Consider the following 24,472-nt stretch of genomic DNA (forward strand, 5'->3'; position numbering starts at 1 on the left):
TTCCTTTGCCACCTTTCCTTTTTTTTTTTTTTAAATCCAACTGGCTGCTTTATTTTTATACATCTCATTGCACTGGGCCTTGCCTGAAGTCATCACCGCTGTCCTTAGTTTGACAAGAATGAAAGGGGAAGCAGCCTTACATGACTGAGAAGCTTCAAAAACATTACAGACAGTAGCTTCATCTGTATTCAGTGAAAGGGCTTGAGCAAAAGTTGAAATCTGCTGAATGATCTGGCAGTAAGGGTTCAGCAACAGCTATTGTGGCAGTTTCCCAAAAGGTGGGCAAAGACACTCAAGGGCTTTCAGTGTTTTGAGCTAATTGGGGCCTCTTTGCACTTACATTTAGGCAGGACCGGTGCTGAGTCTCAATTTGCTGGTTCACAGGCGAGGTGTTCCTGATTTCAATTCAGAGGGGTGGTGGGGACGGTGCTTCAGGTGTGAACCAAGGGGCTGCCACCCACCATGTTGGTTTCACCTGACCAGCTAGGAAATAGCCCTGCTTTCCCAAGTGGATTCAGACCAAAATCTTAAAAATTGAATGGTAGGTATTCTTTTTCTCCGATGCACACAAGAATTGATATTTACAGAATGTTAGCGTGTGAATTATCTTATTTCTGACATGACTTGCTGAAAGTCGTGGGTGGGTTTCATTACACATCCTCTCTAGCAGCAACCACCGTGTCACAGCTCTGGCCCCTACGTGCCATTCTTCTTCTCTCCATGCTGAACTACTCACCATGAGCTGTCCCTAAGGCCTCTCATTCAAAAAGAGAAGCAAGAAACTGAAGCAGCCTGTTTTGTCTGAAAGGGCTCGAGGACAGCTTGCACAGAACAGCTGATGTGGTAGGGCTGATGCAATGCTGGCCTCAGGCCAGGGGCCCAATAGTGTGCAGATGAGGATGACGACCTCTGTAGCTGACCAGCTGTAGCAGGAAAAATACATCCCTAAATTAGGCACTCGGAGTTATTCAGTCACTTCTGAAAAGTTTTGAACTTAAGACAGTATTCCTACTAAATGATAACTTAAACCTCTCTTACCACTGGTGAATACTCAAGACAACTCAGGGTGGGCAGTCTCTCCAGCTGACCGGGCTGCCTGCACCATGCAGATTGCGAGGAATTTTTAGTTTTCGTTCCATCAAACCAATATTAGTAATAAAAATAAGACCCGCTGCACAGAAGTGAACATGTTTCTTATGTCAACACTTTCCCCTGCTCTTACTTTGGTAATGTCTTAAGTTGTTCTTTAGAGGCAGACTTTACTGGCTGTACTTTTCAAACGGGGGAATAATGAGTACTTGCAACTTAATCAGCCGTAGAGCTGCAGAGAGGCTTTTTTTTTCTCCCTGAGTACTTTTATGTCCCATAATGAGCTGGTATTTTATAACTTCTGATGGTAATGTATTCCATATGTCTTCCATTGCTGGGATAAAGAGCTTTACTCCAGAATCCAAAGCAAGTGGCTGTGGATATTCGTTTAATAAGGTTTTAAGTCTTTGCACTGGGCGGGATGTCTGTATATTGCATACCTGGAGCTTCCTCAGGCTGCTCGTGGTGAGGTCTTAGTTCTTTAACATTGTGGAAAGATCACTCATGTCCCATCTGTGCTTCCTATGAAGCAGGGTAAGTTTTGTGGTTCCAGTGACAGTTCTGCTGTTTCCGTCAAATTCCTTGGTTTTTTTTGTCCTTGTTGTGAGTACTACTAGTTTCCCTCCAGGATTCGAGACAAGCAAAAACTGAGAGGAATTGAACCATGAATATCAAGATAGCCAAATGAGTGGTCTGCTTATAATTCCTTGAGGCATCTCCTCTAATGCCTCACACAGAACAAAAGTTCTGTTGTGGGGGTGCTTAGGAGTTGCTGTAGTCTTGGTGACCTGACAGAAATGAAAGATAATCTTTTTATGGTTTCTTGCTAAAATACTCAAACTACTCTGGTTGGGCTTAGTGTTTAAAAAACATTTTCTGGTATGCAACTCTTCTAGATGTTCTGGCATATTTGCTTCCACTCTGATCAGTGCAGCAATAATTACATTTGAAGTTTTTGGCAGGATTCAAATTTGTTTCAAGTCACAAAGGATCATCATTACCGTTTTATCTGCATGATGATCACAGGCCCCTGTGAAAACTCATCTGCTCCCTTCAGGGTTAGTTAAAACTGAAGAAAAACCTGAATGTGAATCTCATGCAGCCTTCTAAATCTTGAATGGGAGGTCTGTAAGGCAGATTGAGGAACATAATTTCAGAACTGCTGATGCTTTTACTGGAAACAGTGCTGGCACTGGCAGGTTAACTCAAAAACCAGCTGATTTTTGGTGGTGATGCTGTAGTTATGCAATAATTTGTGGTGTTTGATTCTTAGCCTAAAGGAATTCTGTTGCAGTCCAGATTGCCCCTCATCTCTCTTGTACACTTGGAAGAAGAAGGTCATTTGCCTTCTCATTTGAGTATTTTCCAGGTTATAGAAAAGGCAGGTGCAGTTCTGAGCCCTTCCCTTGTCCTCCCAACCTGTCAGGAATGAGCCCTCTTGCAGGAGACTCTGCCACCTGCTGCTTTCCTCCCTGAAGTGAGGAACAGCCAGCCTTAGATCGCTTCACACTTTCCAAGTCCTATCCCACTTCAACTGTGACAGAGCTCGCTGTCATTTAAACTTTTCCTGCTTTTATGCTCACTTGGCAGCAAATATCCGAGCTCTTTAAAGCTGCAGTCTGTCCAAGCGTATTTTTCAGTAGGCAAGGCTGCTGCTTTTCAAACAGCTTTTGTGCATAGTTACCTGCAAAACTTCTGCCGATTTAGGAATCTGGTTCCGCAATTAGTTGGAATGTCCTTGAATAACCTCTGCTTAGAATCAAAATAAGCCAATGGCTTTTTACTCTTCCCCCCCCCCACTTGCATGATAATGGAACACTATGATACTATCAAATACCAATTATTACAACCCTTTAGCAGGAAGAAAACTGAATATGTGAGCAGATTGCGTCTCAGGCAACAACATGTGATCCAATATTAAACATGAGCTTTTCAAGTTATAGAATCATGGAAGAGCATAGGTTGGAAGGGACCTTGAAAGATCATCTGGTCCAACCAGATGGTTGGTTATGTAGCAAAGTAGACAAGAATAGGAAGAGAGAAGCCATTTGCTTTAATGAAATAGGCCCAGTATTTTATGTATATATATCCCAGTATGTTCTCATCAAGAACCTTCTGGCTTTCACTTAGCAAAGTGTAGTACTTTCTGGGAAAAAGCACCTTAAATCCTTTGAAGGGTTCCTTTGAATTTAAAGGAGTTATTTAATTTTTTTAAAAATTTTTTTTGGTATCTGTGGGAATAACTATAGGTTCTTATCCCAGTAATTTTCCAATCAAATATGAAGTTTGAGAGAAAACTCATGATTACTTCTAGTGATAGCTCTGTTCTGGCTTTTCTAGTAAACCTTTACTAATGATAATAATTGTTACTGTGATTTACAACCTCTGTGAATTTATATGAAATTTTAAGAACTGCCTTTTAGAGACTCTTTTGTAGTTTTACAGGCCCAGCTGTGCCTAACTTCATGTAGCTAGTTCAAGAGTCTGGTCCTAGAAAGCAGGTTGCTCAGGCATCTGACTTTTTCCCCTGTAACTTTTTTCCAAGATTAATTTCTCAACACCCTTTGTGAAGTGTGAGTACCCAGTGTGGTAGTTGTTTTACCACTAGACTAGGCAGGGTAATGGTACTTCTCAGTTGCTCCAGAATGCTGTTGTGTTTCCTACCAAGGCTCTTGGTTACTGTGCTGCAGCTGGAGCTTGTACTCTGCTATCCACCACAATCCTGAAGAACTTTGGAGCTTTGGTGTTTTCCAGGACACAGTTCTGCCCATATTAAGTGCAAATTATGCCCTTTGTTCCTGGATGGGTAAAGTTGCATTAGGCTATGTTGAAATGCTAAATGAGCTTGTCTTCCCAATGGATTGAGATTATACCTTGCAGTCCTAAGGGATTCAGTCAGCAGTGGGTTGTGCTTTTCCAGTGAAGTTAGCACAGTCAGAAACAGACCCTGGAAGATGATCATAAAACATAATTTTTGAGGTGAAACTGCCCACACCCCTGACAACTATTCCTTGTACAACCGTGCTATTAATATTTACCAGGCACGTTTTACTTCATTACAGAGATTTGATTGTGTCTGTGTGGTTAATTCTTTAATCAGTGCTCTACGGCATGAAACCCATTGTTCTGCACAAGCTACTTAAATTATCAGTTACGTTAAGAACCAAATGTTTCATATTCCAAATGTAATGTTTGATTCAGCTTTTGTATTTGTTAAGGCTGAGTTGCTCTAATTTACTCACTTGTGTTCCCTATCAGTCATCTTGTAGCTTTGCAGAATGGATGTCCCCTGCTTCCCTCTATTCTGTTGGGCAAAGAGTTTTTCCACAGCTCCTGTGGTTGGATATGAATTTGCTTGGCAATGAAATTACTGCTTTCTTGGAGCACCTCTTTTTGTATTTGATGTTGATACCTTGTGGGCATTAAAGTTTGTCTTTCAGCTTCAAGCAACAGCAATGTTCCTGCAGATCCAAACTGGCAGACTTCGGTAGCCTAAATGCTAGTGTTTATTAGAGCAGAGCAAGGCTTGAGGGTAACTATGCCAAGTGTTAGCTCATTAAATTGGCAGGAAGATTCGTGAAGGCTGCTTTTAAAGATAAGGACAAAAATTGGCGCGGGCTAAGCGGGGGTGAGAGAATGGCAGTGGGTAGGGCATGTGGTAGGTGTCTTCTATCTTTCCGTAGATAATTTGAAGGCAAGAGCAGACTCATTGAGACAAATGAGCTGTCATGCAAGCAGGAATAATAGCAAGTTGAAGTAATAGTGTGCAGTGCTTGTCACTGCTGGAGTTCAGCTGGCACTGGTCTGAAATACCAGCGTTAGAAGATAGGATCAACTCTCTGCTTTTCTGGAATCCTAACTAGTTATTAATTCTGTGTATTTAAGAATTTTGGTAAGCGCTAGTGGAAGAAAATGGGTGATTTATCTTTTATGGTGATGGGGAAGCTACTTGGAATTAACATAGCCTTTAGTTTGTTTATCCAGGGGAGATACCTCCGCAAGTTTCACCAACACCAGTGTTCCTACATAAATTTGAACTGGTTTAACCTGAACGTGATTAGCTCTTGACTCTGTTTGCAAAAGACTTAGTGTATTTGGATGATTCAGATCTGGGCTGGACTGTGTAGGGTTTGATAGAGTAAGCTGATATAGATAAATACCTCAGATAAGAATGAGTAAATTATGCTTCTTCCTGTTTACATCCTAAAAGAACATGGTTCTGTTAGAGCAGAGATGAGAGATACTTGTCTTTGTGTTGCCATTGCTCATGATGCTTTTCTATAGAATAGAATCTTATTAATAGATTAGATTAGTAGAATCTGAGACATTTAAAGTAATTTAACAGATTTGACCTAATTGGTAGTTATGTTAACAATCTAAATTATTATAAATAGTAAATTAATTGTAATACAGACAAAAGAACTTCACACTTTCTGAAGCTCTACTCGGACCAAAGCAGGGTCTTTGAGGGTTTCATCTAGGTTGCACCTGCTTATATTGTGGCTGAGTGTACAACCTCTGCTGTGGGGTTTGGACTGAGCAAGGTGGACTGGGGAAAGTAGGAACTGAATTCTTTGGGAAGCTATTGAAGCTATTCAAACCATAACCTGAAGTATAGCCAGAAGAGACATGGAAGTGAAAAGATACAGTTCAGCATGCAGTACATCACCCCCTTCTGCAGTTACCAAGCAGGCAATGTGAACTCAGCAGTAACCAATTACTTACTGTTGTGGATGAACATTTAATTTCTCTCCATAGAGAAGACCGGTACCATTAATTGGTACTTCTGTGACTATTGCAGATTATTTAATGTGATCTACTCTTCATGATACCAACCTGTCGTATACCTCTCCCTCTGAAAGAAGTCTGTACTGAAGCTGATATTAAATTACCTGCTTGCATGGTTTTGAAGCTGTGTTTCATTTGTTACACTGCAGTTTGTAACCTGAAAATTTGCTGATAAAGTCTCAGGATGACTTGAAGTGAAAGAGGCAAAGATTTTCTGTGATTAAGTGGTTGCTTGTGTTTCTATTTCAGGAAAGCCCCACAGCATTGGCAGCTCCGAACGGATTCAGCTCTCAGGAATGTACAATGTTCGAAAAGGGAAAATACATTTGCCAGTCAACAGATGGACAAGACGCCAAGCTATCCTTTGTGGAACATGCCTAATTGTCTCATCAGTAAAAGAAAGCCAGACTGGAAAGATGCATGTCCTCCCTTTAATTGGTGGAAAAGTAAGATATTTTATTTTATGTATTTGCTTTGTTAACCCCTTTTCTTTACGCAGAGAAGATTGAATTCAATTAGGATTATTCTTACCCCCCAAAATCTTGTTTCTGTGAATGGGATTTTAAAAGTATATGAATGACTTTTGATTATGGTCAGTCATATTCAACAATTTTGGATGTTTGAATTAAAGCAATGAAGTAATGGATGCACAATCAATTTCTTTTTCTTGTGTGCAGTGTTAGGTGTTTTATATGTGCAGTAGCACACAGCTAAAGGATACATGGAGCTCTGTTGTGTATGATCTGTGCCACACCTCTTCATCCAGGTTTTATCCATGCTGCATTACTCTTAAGGTCTGAAAATTAACCAGTAAGAGTGCGGGCTTATTTTGAACATTGGGGAGTTTTGAGTGTTCAGCACTGTATGAGTACTGGTGTGTTGTAAGCTAACAGCAACAAACATTTTTACTTGTGAAAAGCTGAAACTGGACTTTTTTCTGATTGATTACATCTGAAACCCAGGAGTTCCCAAATGAACAAAAGGAAATTTTTTTTCACTCTGACAGTGACTGAGTACTGACACAGGTTACCCAGAGGGGTGATGAATTCTTCATGACCCCTGGAGATATTTAAAAACCATATGGGCAACTGTCTGTAGGTGGCCCTGCTTGAGCAGAGGACCTCTACAGATCCCACCTTAACCATGCTGTGATGCTGTGAAACTAGCGAAGACTGTAAGATTACATTACTATTTCAACATAAACAGTGTTTCAGGACACTACTATTTGGCTTGTTTAGCCAAGGTAATTGGGAAGAGAATCATTAGCTTGAGGATTAATTTACACCTGAAGTAATCTTCCTTTACTTCACATAAAGATAAGTTGAATTCTAAAGAGTTATTGGGAGAGGAACAAGCTTCACAATATTATATATGCAGACTAGAATTGTTTTATTAATATTCCATACTAGCAATGTGAAAAGTAGTGCTGCCTTCTAAGAGCTGTTTTTCCTGTCTCCTTTCATGATTCTTCACATGATTCTTCAACTCTTCCCTGGAGATAATGAAGCAGAGACATTGTCCTCTTTTAGCAACAGTGTGTGAACTCCTGACAGTGAATTGTATTCCTGGCCGTAGGATGCTGGAGAGGACGGGATTCAGGTTGCCATTGGCCCTCTCTTTGAGATGGAAAATGTATATATTTTTGAATTTGAAAAGGGAAAAGGTTGTGTACTCTTTTTAATTGCTTAACACGGAATTTCTAAGTTGCTTTTGCACAGAAATACCTTATGTGATGTAAAACATGCAGACTGTTAAGGAGAAAGTTGACAACAAATTTTAAAAGAAAAGGATAATTAAGCTCAGAAAAATGTACTGAGGGCTTCTGCTGACAAAGCTTGGGAGGAGGATGCTTGGCACAGAACTAAGTGTTTTTTAAATTATTGCTCAAAAAATATTCTTCCTCAACCGCATAAATACTCTACACTTCCTGGTTTGCAAAGGCTTTCCAGAATGCTGTGCTGAGACATGAAGACCATAAGTTGTGTGGGACTTCTCGTGTATGGTAGCAGAATGATGTATTCTGGGTGTTTTTTAGCAAGTTGAGAAATGCCAAAGAATTTAATTGGGCTGTAAGAGAAGCATTTTGTTAAGCTTGTTTTTAATAACCAGAACTATAAATTGTATTTTTTTTAGGTGGCATAAAAACAGCCTTAGATGTGTTTCACTGGCCAACCTTTTATGGTGTTCAGTCTCTATTAAAATGTTGACGTTCTTGGTGGTTTTCTCCTTTAGTTTCGTTGTCCTTCTGTTCTCATTTCTTGCCTGTGTAGATTCCTGAAGATTTGACAGCCGAGATCCAGCTTGAGTGTTTGCGATGGTTAGTCCAGCTCTACTTGATGAGCTCTTCTTGGGCACACTTTAACTTTGCCCTGGGCAGTTCTGCAAAGAGGCTTTTGATTATTGTTCACTAACAGTTTCGTGTTTCTGCTGTAGGTGGAAGAAGTGAAAAAGCACCAGCACTGTTTAGCATTTAGCTCCTCTGGACCTCAAAGCCAGACCTACTACATTTGTTTTGATAACTTCACTGAATATCTGCGATGGCTGCGACAAGCATCAAAGGTGAGAATAGTCCTGTCTCCTTCCTGAAAGGGATGTTCATAGAGTTTCCCCCCAGTTCAGTCTTCTCTGTGCAGCTTTACATTCCCTCTTCTGGGTTGACTGTCATGAACTGCTGTTGCTGCTGTTAGTGTTGCACAAAATTACTCAATTTGAGAGCTCTTGGTAACAACAGTAGGGAGGTGAATTTTTCTGCATTTACACTGAGACTTCTTTCTACCACGGTTGTGTAAGCAAAGCGCTGTCCTGAACTTCTTCCCTCTTCTCCCAGCTGGATGGATCTAGTGAGATCATTAGAACAAAAAGAATGATAAATATAACTGTCAAAATTTCAGTTTAAAAAGCTTTACTTCAGTGTTATTAAAACCTAAAATAGTGTCAGATTTTTTTTTAAAGTCATTCCTTACACAGAACCTAAATATTAAATTGCTAGAATTAAGAATTTTTTCCTGCTTAGAAATGTTGCTGAATCTCTTTAGTTTTATAACTGTTTTTTTTTAATAAGCTATAAGCAATCATTTTCTGTCAGTGAAAAAAGGTTACTAACTAAAATCTTTGTAAAGCAAATTTTATACTGTGCTTAAAACACAATTAATTATGAGAATTTAGGGCCTGCATTATTTCATTTGACTCTTCAGTTCCACTTTGTGTTGTTGAAAGGTTGTTTTTGCAGTTACCTATTTTGTCTCTTAATCCCTGCTACCTTTTTGATAAATCCTCTCCAAAGTAACTGGCATATCTTGAACCATTATATTTTCATATTTTTTTACCATGTGAGTTCTTCTGCTGTGCTGTCAGCATTCTCTCTTTTGTTTTCCAGTTGGGCCTAAACTGTTCTTTAGTTTTATACTTGATAGGACTGTCCATGCTCTTTACTATGTTAAAGCAACTTAGTTTTATGTATTAATACTTAGAGGTATTCATGTCACACTAGATCTGTTTTGTCTTTTTAGATTTCAGTAATGTGTTATCCAGCCTATTGCCAGTGATGGAGCCTCGGCTGTGGTCTTTTTTAAGAGGTTTAATTTTCTTTGAGTAGTAACGAATGCGCCTCCCAAACACAGGCATCATTTAAAATGTCTTTTAAGTTTTTTTTTTTTCTAGTGAGTTTTAAAATTCTTTTTAAAGAAGCTGTTCAGGCGTATCTGCTTAGGTCTGTTAAGCCTCAAGGTAAAAATCCCCAAGGCATGTTTTATGAGACAGTGAGGCACAGTCTGTCAGGTTTTTGAGTTCTTGCCGCTTTGTGGCTCTCTCTGGGACAGTAGTGCCCTTTCATCTCAAGAGGGTTTGACATCAGATAAATGAAAGGCAAATCTAATGAGTGAGGAAAACAGTGGAAAACAATGAACTTCAGAAGCAGAGAAAAATGGCCAGAAAACCCCCTCTGAATTACTGGCAGCATAAGGTTGTTCTGTGCCATGCTGTGCTTCTCTCTTTCTGGTTCACCCAAATGACTAACAGCATCGGGATGATAGCCAGCATGAGAACATATCCCCATGCACTCATGATAACCTCCCATTTTTCTTATGTAAGAGTAGAAAGAAAATACATAGTTTCAAGTGTTTTTTCAGACTATCAGAACTGAAGAAACTTGCTATGCTATTCTTTTAGTTGGTAAAACATGCTTTGAGGAAAAAAGTTGCTTTTTTGATGTTTGGAGTTTCTATCCTTAGACTGAAAAAACACAGACAAGCATTGATAGTATGCAAGGCAGTCCTGTGGGAAGTGCTGCACAGCAATACTGTTTCTGAAGAACAGAAACAAGTAAACTAGTAATGCTGCAAAAGTAACTCAAATGTCCTCCAGCTGATGCTGTTTGTGTCCAAGTGCTTAGTTGTTAGGTGCAACCCATCTGATTTACATGTATAGGTAAATGAGAAAAAGTTTCATCTTCAGCTCTGTAGTTCAGGCAAGCTGACATTCTCATGCTGGGAAAAAACCCAACATTTATATGAGGTATTCTGCCTCAGGTGTTTAGAAACTACTCAAGTTCAAAGTTGTTAAAATATTACTGCTAACCAAGAAAATACTGTGTAAAGCACTGTGTTTCTAAAGGCAAGCAAATTTAGGAAGGGAGATGATATGGCTCTCAAACAATGAGCTTCTGGTTGCTCATTAGGGGCTAGGTAACATGATACCTACAGATTCTTCTTTAGTTCTGGTTTTGTATATAGTACTTGCACCTTTGTGAGTTGTTATGAATATTTAAGACTGTATTTTAAATATAGATGTTGTTTAATGGCACTTGTTTTGAAAGTAACATTTGTGCTAACTTACGTTCAGGGGTAGTTTTTCTGCAGTCCTTCATGTTCCCAATGTGTGCTACTGGAAACTGAGGGTTCTGATACTTACTAGTATAATGAAAGCTTTAATTATAAATTTTAATGCAGAAGGAAATCCCTGGTAAAATATTTCATTAAAATTGTTGAATTCAGTTTTTAACTATGAAAAAATATTCATATCTGTCTTCTGTATTCTTCAAAAGAGCTAGAAGATGATGTTATTTCAACTTTTAAATAACAAGCTCCATCTTGAAAGGAGACTTTGCAAAGAATGCTTGCTCTGCAGTCTTTACCCCCACAGAATATTGGCAATGTTGACTTTTTTAGCGGTGTTTCAGAATGAGACAAATCCTAATGCATCACTCCTGCAATAAATATGTGTATGCTAAAGAAGATTTGAATTCATGTTTGCAGAGGCTTGGTTTCAATTTAATTACAAATGGGCATCACTTCTGTTATCAGATTCATTCTAACAGTGAAATCTATTATAGCCAAGACATCTCTCGTGCTCTGCCCCAGTAAATCTTTGGAAGGAATTTGTGAATAGATATTAGAATTAATTTTCTTGTATGTGTGTGTTCTGAGGTGAACAGAACTCCTGTTTTCAGGACAACTGGAATTATTGCACAAATACTGACCTAAATATTGAACTTGGTGACATACTTATTCCAAATAGGTCACTTTTAGATATGCTGATTTAGCCTCAAACAGAATATTTTTAAAAGCTGGAAATGTGTCTTGTTCGTTAATATTGATAGTTCTATACTACAGTTCAATTCTTTCCTTTTACTTTCCAAAAACTGGAGTCCTAATTAGGGAAGCTCAAAAGGAAAACAACAACAACAGATTTGGTCCTTTGTGATCTAATGCATTCGTTCTGTTGCCAAATGTTGAAAAATAAGCTTATGCAACTAGGAGGGGGAGCAGAGGGGAAAGAAAGGAACATTTTCATGGCTTTAAAGAATTTTGTCTGCATAAAGTTGTCATGATGGTTCTGGAACTGGCACAATTACTTGCAGAGCAAATCTGCCACTATTTGCTACTTGAATGTCAAATGCAGAAGGACAGGACAAAGCATGTGCAGATAACAGTGAGGAGAATATGGTGAGGGCTTTCCCCACTTGCCACTTGCAAAAGCTAAAAAGCTATACTGTTAATGTAGAAGAGAGAGAGGTGTTTGTGTAAGGTGTTATGGAGTGGTGGAACTTGTTGTGAGCTTGTATTTGGGATGTGGTGGCAAGCTCCTGCTGTTTGACACTTCTAACAGCTAAAGCTAAACATTTTTCAATATGTGAAATGGCTGTTGTAAGTGTTGACTGTGACTATGACATGACATGTTTCGTGACATGAGTAGTTTGGCTGGAGTAAAAAAAGCTTAGCAGTCCTCCATGTTCCAAGGCATAGAGTTAAAATGGCATGTCAGTTTCTGCCTAAGAAACTCAGTATTGCAGAGTTTAAACCAGGACATATTACCAAATTTTATCTTCTTCAAATAGAGTGTGCCACTGGGCATGCCGAGACGGGTTATCTGACCCCGCAGGACTTCTCCCCTCTCGGCTGGAGGAGAGCAGGAAGTGTGTCGACAGCTTCATGCTACAATTATTTCCTGCTTTAGTGCTCAGTTCAACAGGGCAGGTAGAGGAAGAGAGGCAATGAGAGACGAGGACTATAAATAATGCGTGGCTGCGTCATATAAGCTGCCTGTGCATGGCTGCACCATACATGTAGGTAGGTAGAGATGTACAGGCACACAGCCCTATGTGTCTGCACACCACTGACTGCATCCAGGTGGAGTTGGACATCTGTGACTATAGGGACATCATGTTTAGTGGGGAATACGTTGCTGTGTGGGGCTTAAGTGCCTATACACAAAGAACCCTCCTGTTTAAAATGCAAGGAATATTCAGAAAGAGGTCCTTGGTTTAAAACCTATCAAACCATCAGAGTTTTCTCCTGGGAGCCTTTGTATTTTCCCCTCCCTGTTTCAGTCACCTTTGTCTTCAAGTCTGAAGTGGAAGTGTGTGGTGTTCCAGACAACCCTTCCCTGCTGTGAAAAGAGAAAAACTAAATTATGATGTCAGCATACATTATGTTTAAAAAGTGCTAAAAATAGCACAAATAGCAAATTTGAGGGAGAACGGTGTACTGCCATATTGGCCTTACTTCTTTTGTGTCAGTGCAGAATGTTCTCTTCGTACATTTATTTGCACTGTGAAACTAGCAGAAAATAAGAATTTATTTGAATTTAGTTTATACTATACAAGTAAGTTATACAAGAGCCTCCACAGCTGTAATCTATCTTTCCTCAACTTATGTACAGATCTACCTAAAGCAGCAGTGCAGTTTCTAGCTTTTTTTTTTTCCTCCAAAGTTATCTGGTTCTGACCATCTGCCTCAGTCTTCTGGTTATTTTTTTGGTACAAGTTTGACAATTGTGTTCAAAAACTGTTATGGAAGGTGAGTATTAACTCTATAAAGAGGACAAAGCTGATCTGTGACTCTAGTAACAGGATTTTTATTTCTGGTGAGGAGGAAATGTTTGAGTCCTGACCACGCTCTTGGTGTTACAGACCACACTTATATGAATAAATTCTATAGAAATTAGAAATCAATTCTTGAACTTGATTGCAGTTCTGCAAATACATTTCCAAAATGGGAGACTAAGGTGATTAGCTTGTGCATTTGTTTTACTGGAATGGTGCTGAGGAAATGAAGTGAGCAACAACTGAGCATTACTGCTAAAGATGTACCTGCTTTTCAGCTGTGCTTCATCTGCCTTTGAGACAGGGAAAGATAATCAACCACGAGACTGCTTTTTCCTTTAGCACAGAAGATTCTCTCATTAACTAAAATGATGGGTAGTAAGTCATATGCACTTCTGCATATAGCTTCATCTTTATTTCAGATACTATCAGATATTAACATCTGACTTTCCCGTATCAGCCACGGTTAACAAGGAAAAGCTGTGTGAGAAAGTTCCACACCAGCTTCATTGAGGAACACAGATTTGCAGAGCTTTTTAATACAAAATACAGCCTCCAGTCTATTAAGAAGGTTTGAAGCCACTAGTGTCATGGTTAAATTGGGCCTACATTGTATTTGCCTTGGCATGTCTCCTAGGTGATTGACCTGTTTCATATGTGTTTCTAAATACTATAATGAGCTGTAAGGTCTTTACAGAGTTCATTGTTGCAGTGATTTGTATTACCAAACCTCAGTTGTCTCTAAAGGCATTAAGGACAGGCATTTCTAATGCTTGTCAAAACCAGTTCAGAATACCTTTTTTCCAAAGCCTTGACCACAGAGCAGCACCAATGATGAACGTAGTGAAAAATGATATGCAAGGGTAAAGTAGTTTATTTTAAATTATTTGGGATGCTGCTTGTTACAGTGCTGCCAGTTCATAGTTTTGAGTCACTGGATGCACTGTCTCCTCTTCAGGTATCTGTTTAGTCTTGTAAGCAAAGGATAACCTTCTTGTGGAGGAATACTATGGAGAATTTTACCCTAGTTTCCACGCAATCTGAATTTCTAGATTAGTATTTTTATTTTTACCTTTGGCTGTTGGTTATCGACTTTGGTCATTCTATAGAGAACAGCTGTGTGCAACAAACAGACTATTTGTGGTGCAGTTAGGAGTTTCTGATATTTTCTTTTAGCTTTATAATCTTAGTCCATGTGTTTGAATGTGCCATTGTGATTCTGGGCTGCCATGTTTGCGTGTGTTGGGGATGGTTTGGAGGTCAGGTACGTGCTGGCTTTTGAGAAGGTGATCATGCAGTAGTTGGTTTGTTTCTTGTGCCACTTGTGCTGGGAGGCTTGAAAATGAGTCTCTAGTCTGGTATGACCTAAAAATGAGTTTAGTATACCAGCAACATCAGTGGCATCTTTTGAAAATAGCCTTTAACCAAGGTTTGTTTTCTTTGAGGATAACTATTCAGGTTTTTTTACACTTGCAAGACTAAGCAGCACCGTTAGCCTATTGCAAAAGTTGATTCAACATCTAATGAAGAAAAGAGAACCCTGAAAGGATTTCTAATTTTTCTGGGAGTGAGGGGCTTTTTTTACTTACAGGAAACATGGTGACTCTAAGTTTAGTACAAGGAAACCATTTTTTCCTCTAATACCATCAAATGACAATATCGAGATAATACTTTCTCTAAAAATAGATCCCTAAAAATAAACCCACAACTTCCTTTTGGCGGTGATTACAAGTATTCAAACATAAACAAACCTCTGGTTTCCACACGGAACTTGACTTCCTTTTCTCTGTGTGAAAAATCTTGGGACACTGACTTTCATGTCAATGAAATTTTTTCTGGACTCCTATCACTAAAGGTAAAGGAGCACAACTTCTGGTTAATCCCTTCTACATTTCCCCCCTCCATATTAGTATGTTAATACTATTTTCAGTTACGTTTTTAGAGGTTTGCACAAGGGCTAAAGGTAGAAGTGAGCTATTTCGGCATGCTATGTAAAATTTTGTTCAGAGATACGGAGAGCAGAACAGGGACAAGTTAAATAATATTTGAGCCCCTGAGTCTTGCTGGCATGAAGTGTTTGTACCAGAGGCTTTTGGCTGCATCAGCTGCAGAGGAGAGATGGGGTGAGAGGTGTGTGCCCTGTGAATGCTGCTGCCATGCTGGCATGTGCTCCTGCCCTTTGTCTTAGTAGGCAATTACTACTCTTACCTATGGCATTACCTGTTGGATTTGGGAATCTGGGTGATGTGCTTTCAAGCCTCTGCTGAGTTTTATATTTTCTATGCAAGCCCTTAGCTTGAGTTATCATGCATCTAATTTAACTTCTAAAAGAAAACAAGAAGAAGAGGCCAGAAAAGCCAGTACAGTACCTTTTCACCCTTGGGTTGCACCAGTTTCAAAAGTTGTGATTTAAAATGGAAATATGTGACTTTAAAGAAAAAGCAAACATTTTTATTCCTTTTCCCCCAGCATCCTTTGTTTTTGGCATTAGCTTGTTTACCAGTCTGAGCAGTTCCTCAGCTCTTGGCTGTGGCTAAGGGCACCAGTGTGTTTCCTGGCTGTGGAATTCAGCTCAGCAGAGGGAGGCCTCTCTGCTGAGTGGGGCTTTGATGTTTGAATAGAAAGGAGGATTAGGATTTGAAGGCTAGTTCTGAGGTGAGGAGAACCTGTTTGCTCTAAATGAGTTTAGATATTTCAAGCCAGTGTATCACTGTTTAGTTAAGCCTTATGCAGGCATTGGTGGGATGTGCTAATTATCAAACTGTTTAGAAACAAATCCTAAAGGAGAAAGATTACACTGCCTTTGCATTAGCATGTCTACAGCAGGTATAATTTAACATTGTCAACTCAGTTCAAACAGACTGGGAATTTGGCTGCCTGTACAGTGTGGGCTGTTTAGTTATTTTGTCTTCTGTTGAAGTCCTAAGCAGTAATTTCTTATCTGAATAGAGCTATACAGAATGGGTTCACTGTAAACAGGAAAAAGACATAATTACATTGGTTTAAATTCACACCACAGGTCACACCAAAAGATGTCCTTGTGTAAACAAGGCTTGTGTTTGTCCGTACAGCTGGGTTCAGCTGTGCCCATTGCTGACATCCATTGTCAGCAACAGATCATTTTTGTAGTATGGCCAAGGCTTTGAAACAAAGACGATAATCAGTCTTGTTGCATAGCTTGGTGACAGAGGTGTCATTATACTGATGGACAAAGCAAAGTGGTGTTTTAGCCCTGTGTAGCAAGAAACAGCAAGAATATTGGTTGGCGCAAGTATTTTTCTATATTTTTGTTGCCAGCTGCTAAAGATTTACTGTGAACTCATACCATACTTTCACAAGTCTTGAAATATTGTTTCCTTTTTAAATATAATAACTAAAAAAATTAAAATCAAAACACTTTGAACTTTTTTTATTTAAGGTACTTCTAGCTTTCTTGAATTGTTGTTTATACTTGTAAATACTACTGTGACACAAGTAACAGATGTTTAAAAGTGAGTCTTCATATTTGGGAGACTCCTAGTTCTTTGGCATGTGTGCAACATTTAGATGGGGAGGAGCAGAAGGCATACTGCCCAAAGGAGGGAGAGCACTCTTCGGCAGCGTTATTTGTTGTGATATTCACAGAACAAAGCTGTATTTCATTGCTGCTGGGGGAAAATTAAAAGCACGATGACAGCTTTTTGGTGTTTGCAATGGATAGATCCAGGGCTCTTTGTAGTACATGTGCTACAGTTGCATACCACTTCTTCAAAACTGCATTTCAGTTTGACGTACTCAAATGGAGACTGAAAAAAATAACTTATAACATGGTAGGACCAGGGTGCATAACAGAGGTTGCAACAGGAACTGGGGGAAAAAAAAACTTACCATTGGAATTTGTGGTTTGATGTGCAAAGTTGAATGTGGCCTTATCCCGTTACTGTTCCTCTGGGATTACAATGGAGGACATTGCAACACAGTGATTGACTGTAAAGTGCTTAAAAATCGTATCCAGGGAATGGAGAAGCAGTGTATTTCTTTTATGTTTTTTGATGAATAAACATCTTAACTGAGAAGTAGGCTTTAAAAAGTACAAGATCTTGCTTTCTGTTCGAGCTACACCGTTGTCAAACCCTTGCCTGTCTTGCTTCTCTGGCAAAGATGGGCATTGATTCTACAGCTCATGCTGTAGCTACTGTAACTGAGAGATTGTCCTACACCATCTTCAAGAAGGGCATTGCCCCAGCCTTTTCCTCAATGTTGTTATACTAGAAGTGCAACAGTGGTTTCATGTGAAATAAGTGTTAAGGATGTATGCAGTTTAGGATACGATAAGAAGGGTTTAGTTTGGGCAATGGTTTCTTCTGCCTGGTGAGTTGTGAACTTGTACTACTTGTGGTTTTATAATTTATATGTATGTAAAGCATATCAAACAGCTATACTTAAAAGTTTTCCAGAAGAAAACACCAAGCAAACCATAACAAGTGCTTAATGTGGGCTCCATGTGTATCTGGAAAGCCTTTTACTCTAGCAGTGCTACCACACTAACTCTCTTCACTGTTTCTGTTGAAGCATAGGTCTGTTGAACCCAGCCCAGATAACTTGTTGAGGTATTTATTTACAGCAGAATGTCTTGGGTTTGTTTGTTTTTTTCTTTCAGTGGAAACCCTACTTTCTGCAGATAATGTCCGTTTCTCCAGATGCTTTTTATTCTTTGAATGTGAGGGATATTCTACTCAGTGTTTTCTACCCTTTATCAGCTTATCTTTATGGTGATTTCCCAGTGAGTCAGGGAAACCCAGTACTTTATTAAAAAACTGTATCACCTTTTAGAAAAAAGCCTTTGCTCTTAATAAACAATAGCAAACACACATGCACGGTTTTGCTGCACGCAAGTCAATTGAAGACAATTGCAAGACTGAAATATCCCTTTGTTGTTTAAAAACAATGTAATTTCAGAATTTCAATATTCAACTTCAACTAGTGAAAGTTTCTGATGGGTGAACGAAAGAAAGTATTATTAAGATGATGTTCTCCTTTGTCGCTCTTCTTTGTTTTTCATCTTGTTCTATTCTGCAGGAATTTGTTACAGAGCAGTATTGAGCAATAAGAGCAAAGTCTATCCCTACCTGTGAGAATAACTGTGTGTTTATATGAGCCTATCTTGTAGCAATTCACAAGTTGGTTCTTAGAGTACTGTTTGGTAACAAGAAGACTTTGATAAAATTACAGTTGATTCCAGAACTAACACCTTTTAAAATGTGTTTTTAACTTTTACAATTATCTCTCTGGTAGAGGCATCATTCAGTATTTGTCAATTACATGAAAATATTAATTAAATTCTTTGCATTAGAACGTTCCTTAAAAAAAAGGTAAACAAAAAATAACCAGAACATACAACCTGTAAAAACCAAAACTACCTTTAACTAGATTTATTTCACAGGGCTTGATGATTTTAAGAAATTATTTGCATCCTTTTTTAAGGCAACAGTATAATTTGGATATTTGATTTTGTTTGGTTGTGTTGTCATGATTCAACACTCAGAGTTACCAGTTCTGGAACTTTAGATATTTTTAGAGTAACATGCCTTGTTAAGCACTGCTGGGTTGCTTATTGCTGTTCAGACCACTTATTCCAAAAAAGTAGTTGGAGCAACAGTGTACATAAGCATTACACCTGAAACTAAACATTCTCCTTTTTAATTTAATGGGTGTCAGCACTTTTTCATCTCTTTTGTTTTCAGTGTGATGAGAACTGTACCATACTGGGCAGATTCTGGCACCGTGAACAGCAGACTGAATACCTAGCGTTTAGAAATGACTTCTCAGTATAGCCTATGAATAATTTTTGTCTCATACTACAAGAGGAAGAAAAATAGTAGCTACAGTAACAAAAGGACTGAACTAATTGAGTAACAAAAATTCAAGCATTTTAATAGATGTGGGAGGACTGGATTATTAACGGTCGCATTGGAGAAAAACGCTGCACCGTCTGTTCCTCTGGAAGCTTATTGCTATGTGTTTATAATAGTAACCACTTATCCTGAGGCCTGTGTACCTTGCATTGGACAAGAAAAAAAAATTCTGTGGCCTGCCTTTCAGTGGCAAGCTTCTTCACTTAACGTCTGTAAAACTCAATGCCTCTAGTTTCAGAGTATTCTGTGGCAAGGGTTGTGTCTCTGCCCAGAAGGTTGAGTGGTGTCTCCTTCATCAGAGTTGAGAAGCTCTTATCTCGCTAGGCATTGATTATGAGTTTTGGCATGGTTTTCCTATTTTTGCCCCTTAGAAGTAGTGCTTGTACATCCAGAATCCCAGCATAAGAGACCAGTAAAAGTGCCAATGACAAAATGAAATAATAGCTTCTTTTGGAGTGAGCAGCTGACAGAACATGTAACCATTTGAGCACTGCTTGTGCAGTCCTAGAAGTCTAAAGTAGTGGTGGTTTGCTTCTCCTTCTTCGAGTTAAGCCATGCCTGCTCCAAAAATGCCTCTCCTAGCATTTGACTCCTCCTTCCCCACCATTCCCACAGCATCTCCACATCCTCCTTGCGTTACTGTGTGGTGGGCTTGGTCATATAGCTAGCTCCACAACACTACTTTACGAAAGGATATTTTTAATAATATTGGACAGAAAAATATAAGAATTCTGCATTGCAGTGTTGGGTTTGGTTTTGGTTTTGGTTTTGCTTTGACAATTTTTTTTTTTTTTTAAAGTCTAGTAAATTAGTAAAGCAGCAGGATGTAGTTCACTCATGTGTATCCTAGAGATTTGGTAAGGGGCAGAGTTGTTGTTACTTGATGTAGTTGCCTATAGGTCTTTTTGGAATGATGCTCTACTCTACATAGTGCTAGGTGGTGTGATTTTTTTAGCCTCTAGAGACGGTGTTTGTTTTACCTCCCCCTTTCTAGAAAATAATGTTAAACCTCCAAATCTCAGTTTTGTTTGTGTCACATTTTTATCACTCCTAGACGAGTCTTCTAATTTACTGAGAAGAGTGCTCTGTGCTTTGATGCTGCCGTTGTGATGGTTTTTTTCTCCAATAAGATGTAAAGGGGATAACTCTTTTCTTCAGCCATCGAATATCCGCTTTTGACCCTTGAAACCAAGACAGGGTGCTGACTGCCAAGCAAAGGACTAAAATAAAGTTTATGTCAAATATCGTATTTTTTTTCTGGTTGTAAAGTATCACATGACTTCATTGATGAAAATTAATCCATTTCACTTATTACAGTTTGACAAGGCTTTGTGCTTCTTCCCCTGCTAGCCGTCTGTGGATCAGTGGTTTATTGCACTGAGGCCGAGCAAGTGATCATGGCATAACTTGCAGCAATTATGTGCACTGTGTTAGATCAGCTATGTATGCTGACACTGACTTCTGCTGTGCTTAAAAACAGTTTATCTTGTGCTGGTAGGGGTTAGGGAAATCTTCTTGTTTTAGTACAGTATTAACATATTGGTGTTTAATTGACTTCCAGGTTGCATCACAACGCATAAGCTCAGTGGATCTTTCATGCTGCAGCCTGGAGCACCTGCCTGCCAACCTGTTTTATAGCCAAGACCTCACTCATCTCAATTTAAAACAGAACTTCCTGAGGCTAAACCCCAGCCCATCCACAAGTAGAGCGCTTAGTGAATTACAGAGGTAAGTGGTTCTACTGGTCTTCCTCTGCCCTTGGAGCTATGATCTGCAGGAACTTTCCTAAAAATCACTACGTCCTCTTGTGGAACATTGGCCTGACTGTAATGCTTCAGAAATTGGTTAACTTTGTGTGTTAGAAACAGACTCGCTTTCATAAGAAACTTAATGTTTTTCTTGTAAATAGGAGGATGTTTTCAATCCAAAATGCAGTTTTCAGAATGTGGTTTTATCTGCTGAGGCCAGCCTGTAGTTCTTCAGCCTTTGACTCATGTGAGTGAATATGAGTTGGTGAGCTGCCCATCAAAGGGAGGCATTCTAGGTAGGGTCAGTACTGCGTATGACTAAGTGAAGAAGTCTTTTGTCATCCCTCAAGCAAAGAAAGCCCTGATTTCATACATTGAGCCTGGTTCCTGTCCTCTTTCTACTTTGCTCAACCCTAGTTCTTTTTTCTTAGTAACTATCTCCTTCCAGTTGTTCTTTCCACTGCAGCTCATCCAAGATGTAACGAATGGGTAGACAGCAGCATGAGTGGTGATCTGAATGATTTAATGTATGTGTTCTGTGGAATCAGCAAGCTTTCTGTATTCAGAAAGATGAATGTTTTCCATACTGAATAGAAAACTGTGATTTTAATTTCAGTGGTAACTGAATTGCAGAGTACCTCAGGATTGTATTTGTGGATGGTCCTGTTCAAACAAAATGTTTTAAACCACATATCTAAATCCCTTCCTCTTTGAAAAACAACTGAAAAATACAAGATGGATTATGTGGGCTGTTATATTTTTATATAATTCCAATTTTGTTCTGGGAAAACAAAAAAATTGGCATAATGGAAGATGAATGAACCCAGCAAGTCTGCTTCACAAACAGAGCAGGCAGTGATTCCAAGAGCTTATGAACACAGTCTGGAGAGGAATACTGACTGGATTAAATGTTCTGTGAATGTCAGTATAGGTCTCCAGATAGCAAGTGCAATTTTAGCATACATTAGGCAGTGAACGTGGAGAAATATCGAATGCCTTATATTTTAATGACTTTTTATAATTTTTCCTTTTTAAATATCAGGAAGCGTAGAGAAGATACTTGGTAATATTTTGTCCATGTACCTACAGCTAGTTCTCTTTGGGATTAGAAAGCATTGTAAGTATTGTGATGGGCAATATTCATTCTCTGTTCAATGTTCTCTTGGTACTGCAGTTGTAGGAACACAACTTAATAAACTGTTAAAATTTTTCTCACTAACATGAGCCTGAACATATAAGAGTGAAGAAGTTCAGGTGACTAAATAAAACTCTCCTGTTTTCTGAGATTCTGCATAAGGAAAATCTGGAGAAGTGGCATATACCTGAGGTGGTGCAGAACTGATTTTGAGCTGTGATTCTTCTGTGAGCTGGTCCTATTCTGTCAGCGAGTAATAGGCTTCTCTGCCTCCATTGCTTTGAGCTTGTCAAAAAGGCACGAGGAAGGTCTGTGAATTCCTGGAGAAAAAAAATAAATTATTAGTGAGGTTACATGGCACTGTTTTGGTGGATCAGAATCAGCGCCTCAGGAACTCCTGCCCCTTGGTGCTGACCTTTCCTTTGCCACTGCTGATGTCCTCCAGCCTTATCTTCATGCAGCACAGGTGGCGTCACCCAGACAGTGACTCGCTGGAAGCTGCTGCTACTGTTCCCATTGCTGTGCCAGTGGAAAGGGTTGAGTGGAAACCCCTGCTGAGGTTTAGGAAAAGTGGTGCCCCATCAGTTGTCTTTTGCCTCCCAACAGCAGCAAAAGCATGAGCCTGGCCCTGGAATGTACTCCCAAGCAGTTTTTCTTCCTGCCCTAAGAAACACAGTACTGGCTTTTCCTTAGAGTGGGAAAACTTGAGTTTTATTTGTGTTGCCAAAAATCTTTGAGCCAGCTCGACTGCTACTGTAAGACTGCTTTTCTGCAGTGAATAAGCACACAGATATAGAGCAAGAGGGAAGCACCGTGTCTTTTTGAAATTACTAGTAAATCCCAGTATCAGAACATGTGCAAAGTGAGGAGAAACTCAGTCATTCCTGTGAATACAAGTTTTGTCTGACTTTTTTTTTCTCTTTAATTCAATTTCGTAAAAACATTTTCAGATCTTTTAGGTGTTACATAAGGTAAAACTTCACTGAATAAACAAAAAGTCTTTTTTTGCTAACTCATGTTGTTTCGAACCATTGCAAAGCAAGTACAAAATCTCTGCTGTTCTGATTTGGTGCTGTTGGCTTTTATACCAAATTCTCATTTGCTAAATTGCAGCTGCATACAGGGCACAGCACCAGTGAATCAAATGTAAAGGTATTTAAGGCTCCAAAATAGCCCTGTGCTCACATGTTGTGAACAAATGCATTGTAGTCTGCGACTTCCTTGTGAGAGGGAAGAGAAGGGGCGGGCACTGATCTCCTCTCTGTGGTGATCAGTGACAGGACCCAAGGGAATGGCCTGAAGTTGTGTCAGGGGAGGTTTAGGTAGAATATTAGAAAAAGGTTCTTTACCCAGACGGTGTTTGGGCACTGAAACAGGCTCCCCAGGGAAGTGATCACAGCACCAAGCCTGGCGGAGTTCAAGAAGCATTTGGATGATTCTCTCAGACACATAGTGTGACTGTTGGGAATGGTCCTGTGCAGGGCTAAGGGTTGGACTTGATGATTCTTGTGGGTCCTTTCCAACTCAGCATATTCTGTGATTGTGATTGGCATTTATATACCTACCCTTCCTGGTACAATGTTTGATTAAAATCTGGTTATCAAAGCAGTCTAGGAAAATTTATCTTGCTAAGCAGCTCTTGGTGCTAGTTCCTTTTAATAAATCACTCTAGGTGGTAATTTAACGAATGCTCATGAAGGCTGAATTTTAAAACAAGTATGTCAAAGACACAAGAAAATACCAACTTTTCAGCAATGCACTGAGTAGGTTTGCAAGCAGCTGAGTCATAGTAATGAGATGCTGACATATGCACTGACTTGGTGGGTACTGTCAGTAATGTATTGCAGAAAAAAATAATTTTATTTCTGTTTATGCAGTTACTTCTTCCATTTCTTAAAATAATATAATATATTGCATTTCCAAATAAAATGTTTAGTCCTGCGAAATACATGGTATGTGAAGGTGTGCAGAGGTGTAGATGCACTTTGTTTGTGGTAGCTCCACTTCGACTTGCTTTACTGTGCATTCAAACCCATTTTGTTGCTGTAGATGCTCTGCAGCTGTGAAGTTGCATAACTGAACTGTCAGAATATTGAAAGGTGTATACAGCTACCTCTATTTTTCTCCTGCTTATCAGGGAATACATATTTCATACTATGTATACAAATAAACTATCTGAAAATGCATCTGTGCTGAAAAAAGAAGCAAATGTTGGTACTTGTTCTCCCTCAAAAAAACCTTTTTTTAAAATTATAGGAAAGGATGTCTCTTTTGAAGAAGAGAGGAGATTCCCCAGTTGAAATGCTAACAAGAGTTCAGGCTTGCAGACTTGCTAATTTTGCAGAGTACTGTTACTCTAGGTTTGAAGCAAATGAATAAACCATAGTCTTTATTTGCTGCTGCTCTGCTTCACCAGGCTGAGCGTGCTTTATGTTTATACATAATTGTTTTAGTCAGTGCTCTTGGAAAAAGTGGTTGGCATCAATAACACTGTTTA

At 39.2% G+C, this 24,472-nt stretch overlaps 1 protein-coding gene across 1 annotated transcript in view; it reads left to right on the plus strand.

The window, feature by feature from the left end:
* The window catches only part of PHLPP1 (PH domain and leucine rich repeat protein phosphatase 1), a 133,944-nt gene that overhangs the window by 66,807 nt on the left and 42,665 nt on the right, over positions 1 to 24,472 (plus strand). The window contains exons 2-4 of the mRNA XM_027727938.2: positions 6,127 to 6,323; positions 8,311 to 8,436; positions 20,654 to 20,820. Of these exons, the coding sequence (XP_027583739.1) occupies positions 6,127 to 6,323; positions 8,311 to 8,436; positions 20,654 to 20,820 (490 nt within the window). The remainder of the gene's footprint in view (positions 1 to 6,126; positions 6,324 to 8,310; positions 8,437 to 20,653; positions 20,821 to 24,472) is intronic.

Source organism: Pipra filicauda, unplaced genomic scaffold (assembly GCF_003945595.2).
Source record: "Pipra filicauda isolate LSUMZ 115617 unplaced genomic scaffold, ASM394559v2 scaffold48_size3843733_pilon, whole genome shotgun sequence".
Taxonomy (NCBI): Eukaryota; Metazoa; Chordata; class Aves; order Passeriformes; family Pipridae; genus Pipra; species Pipra filicauda.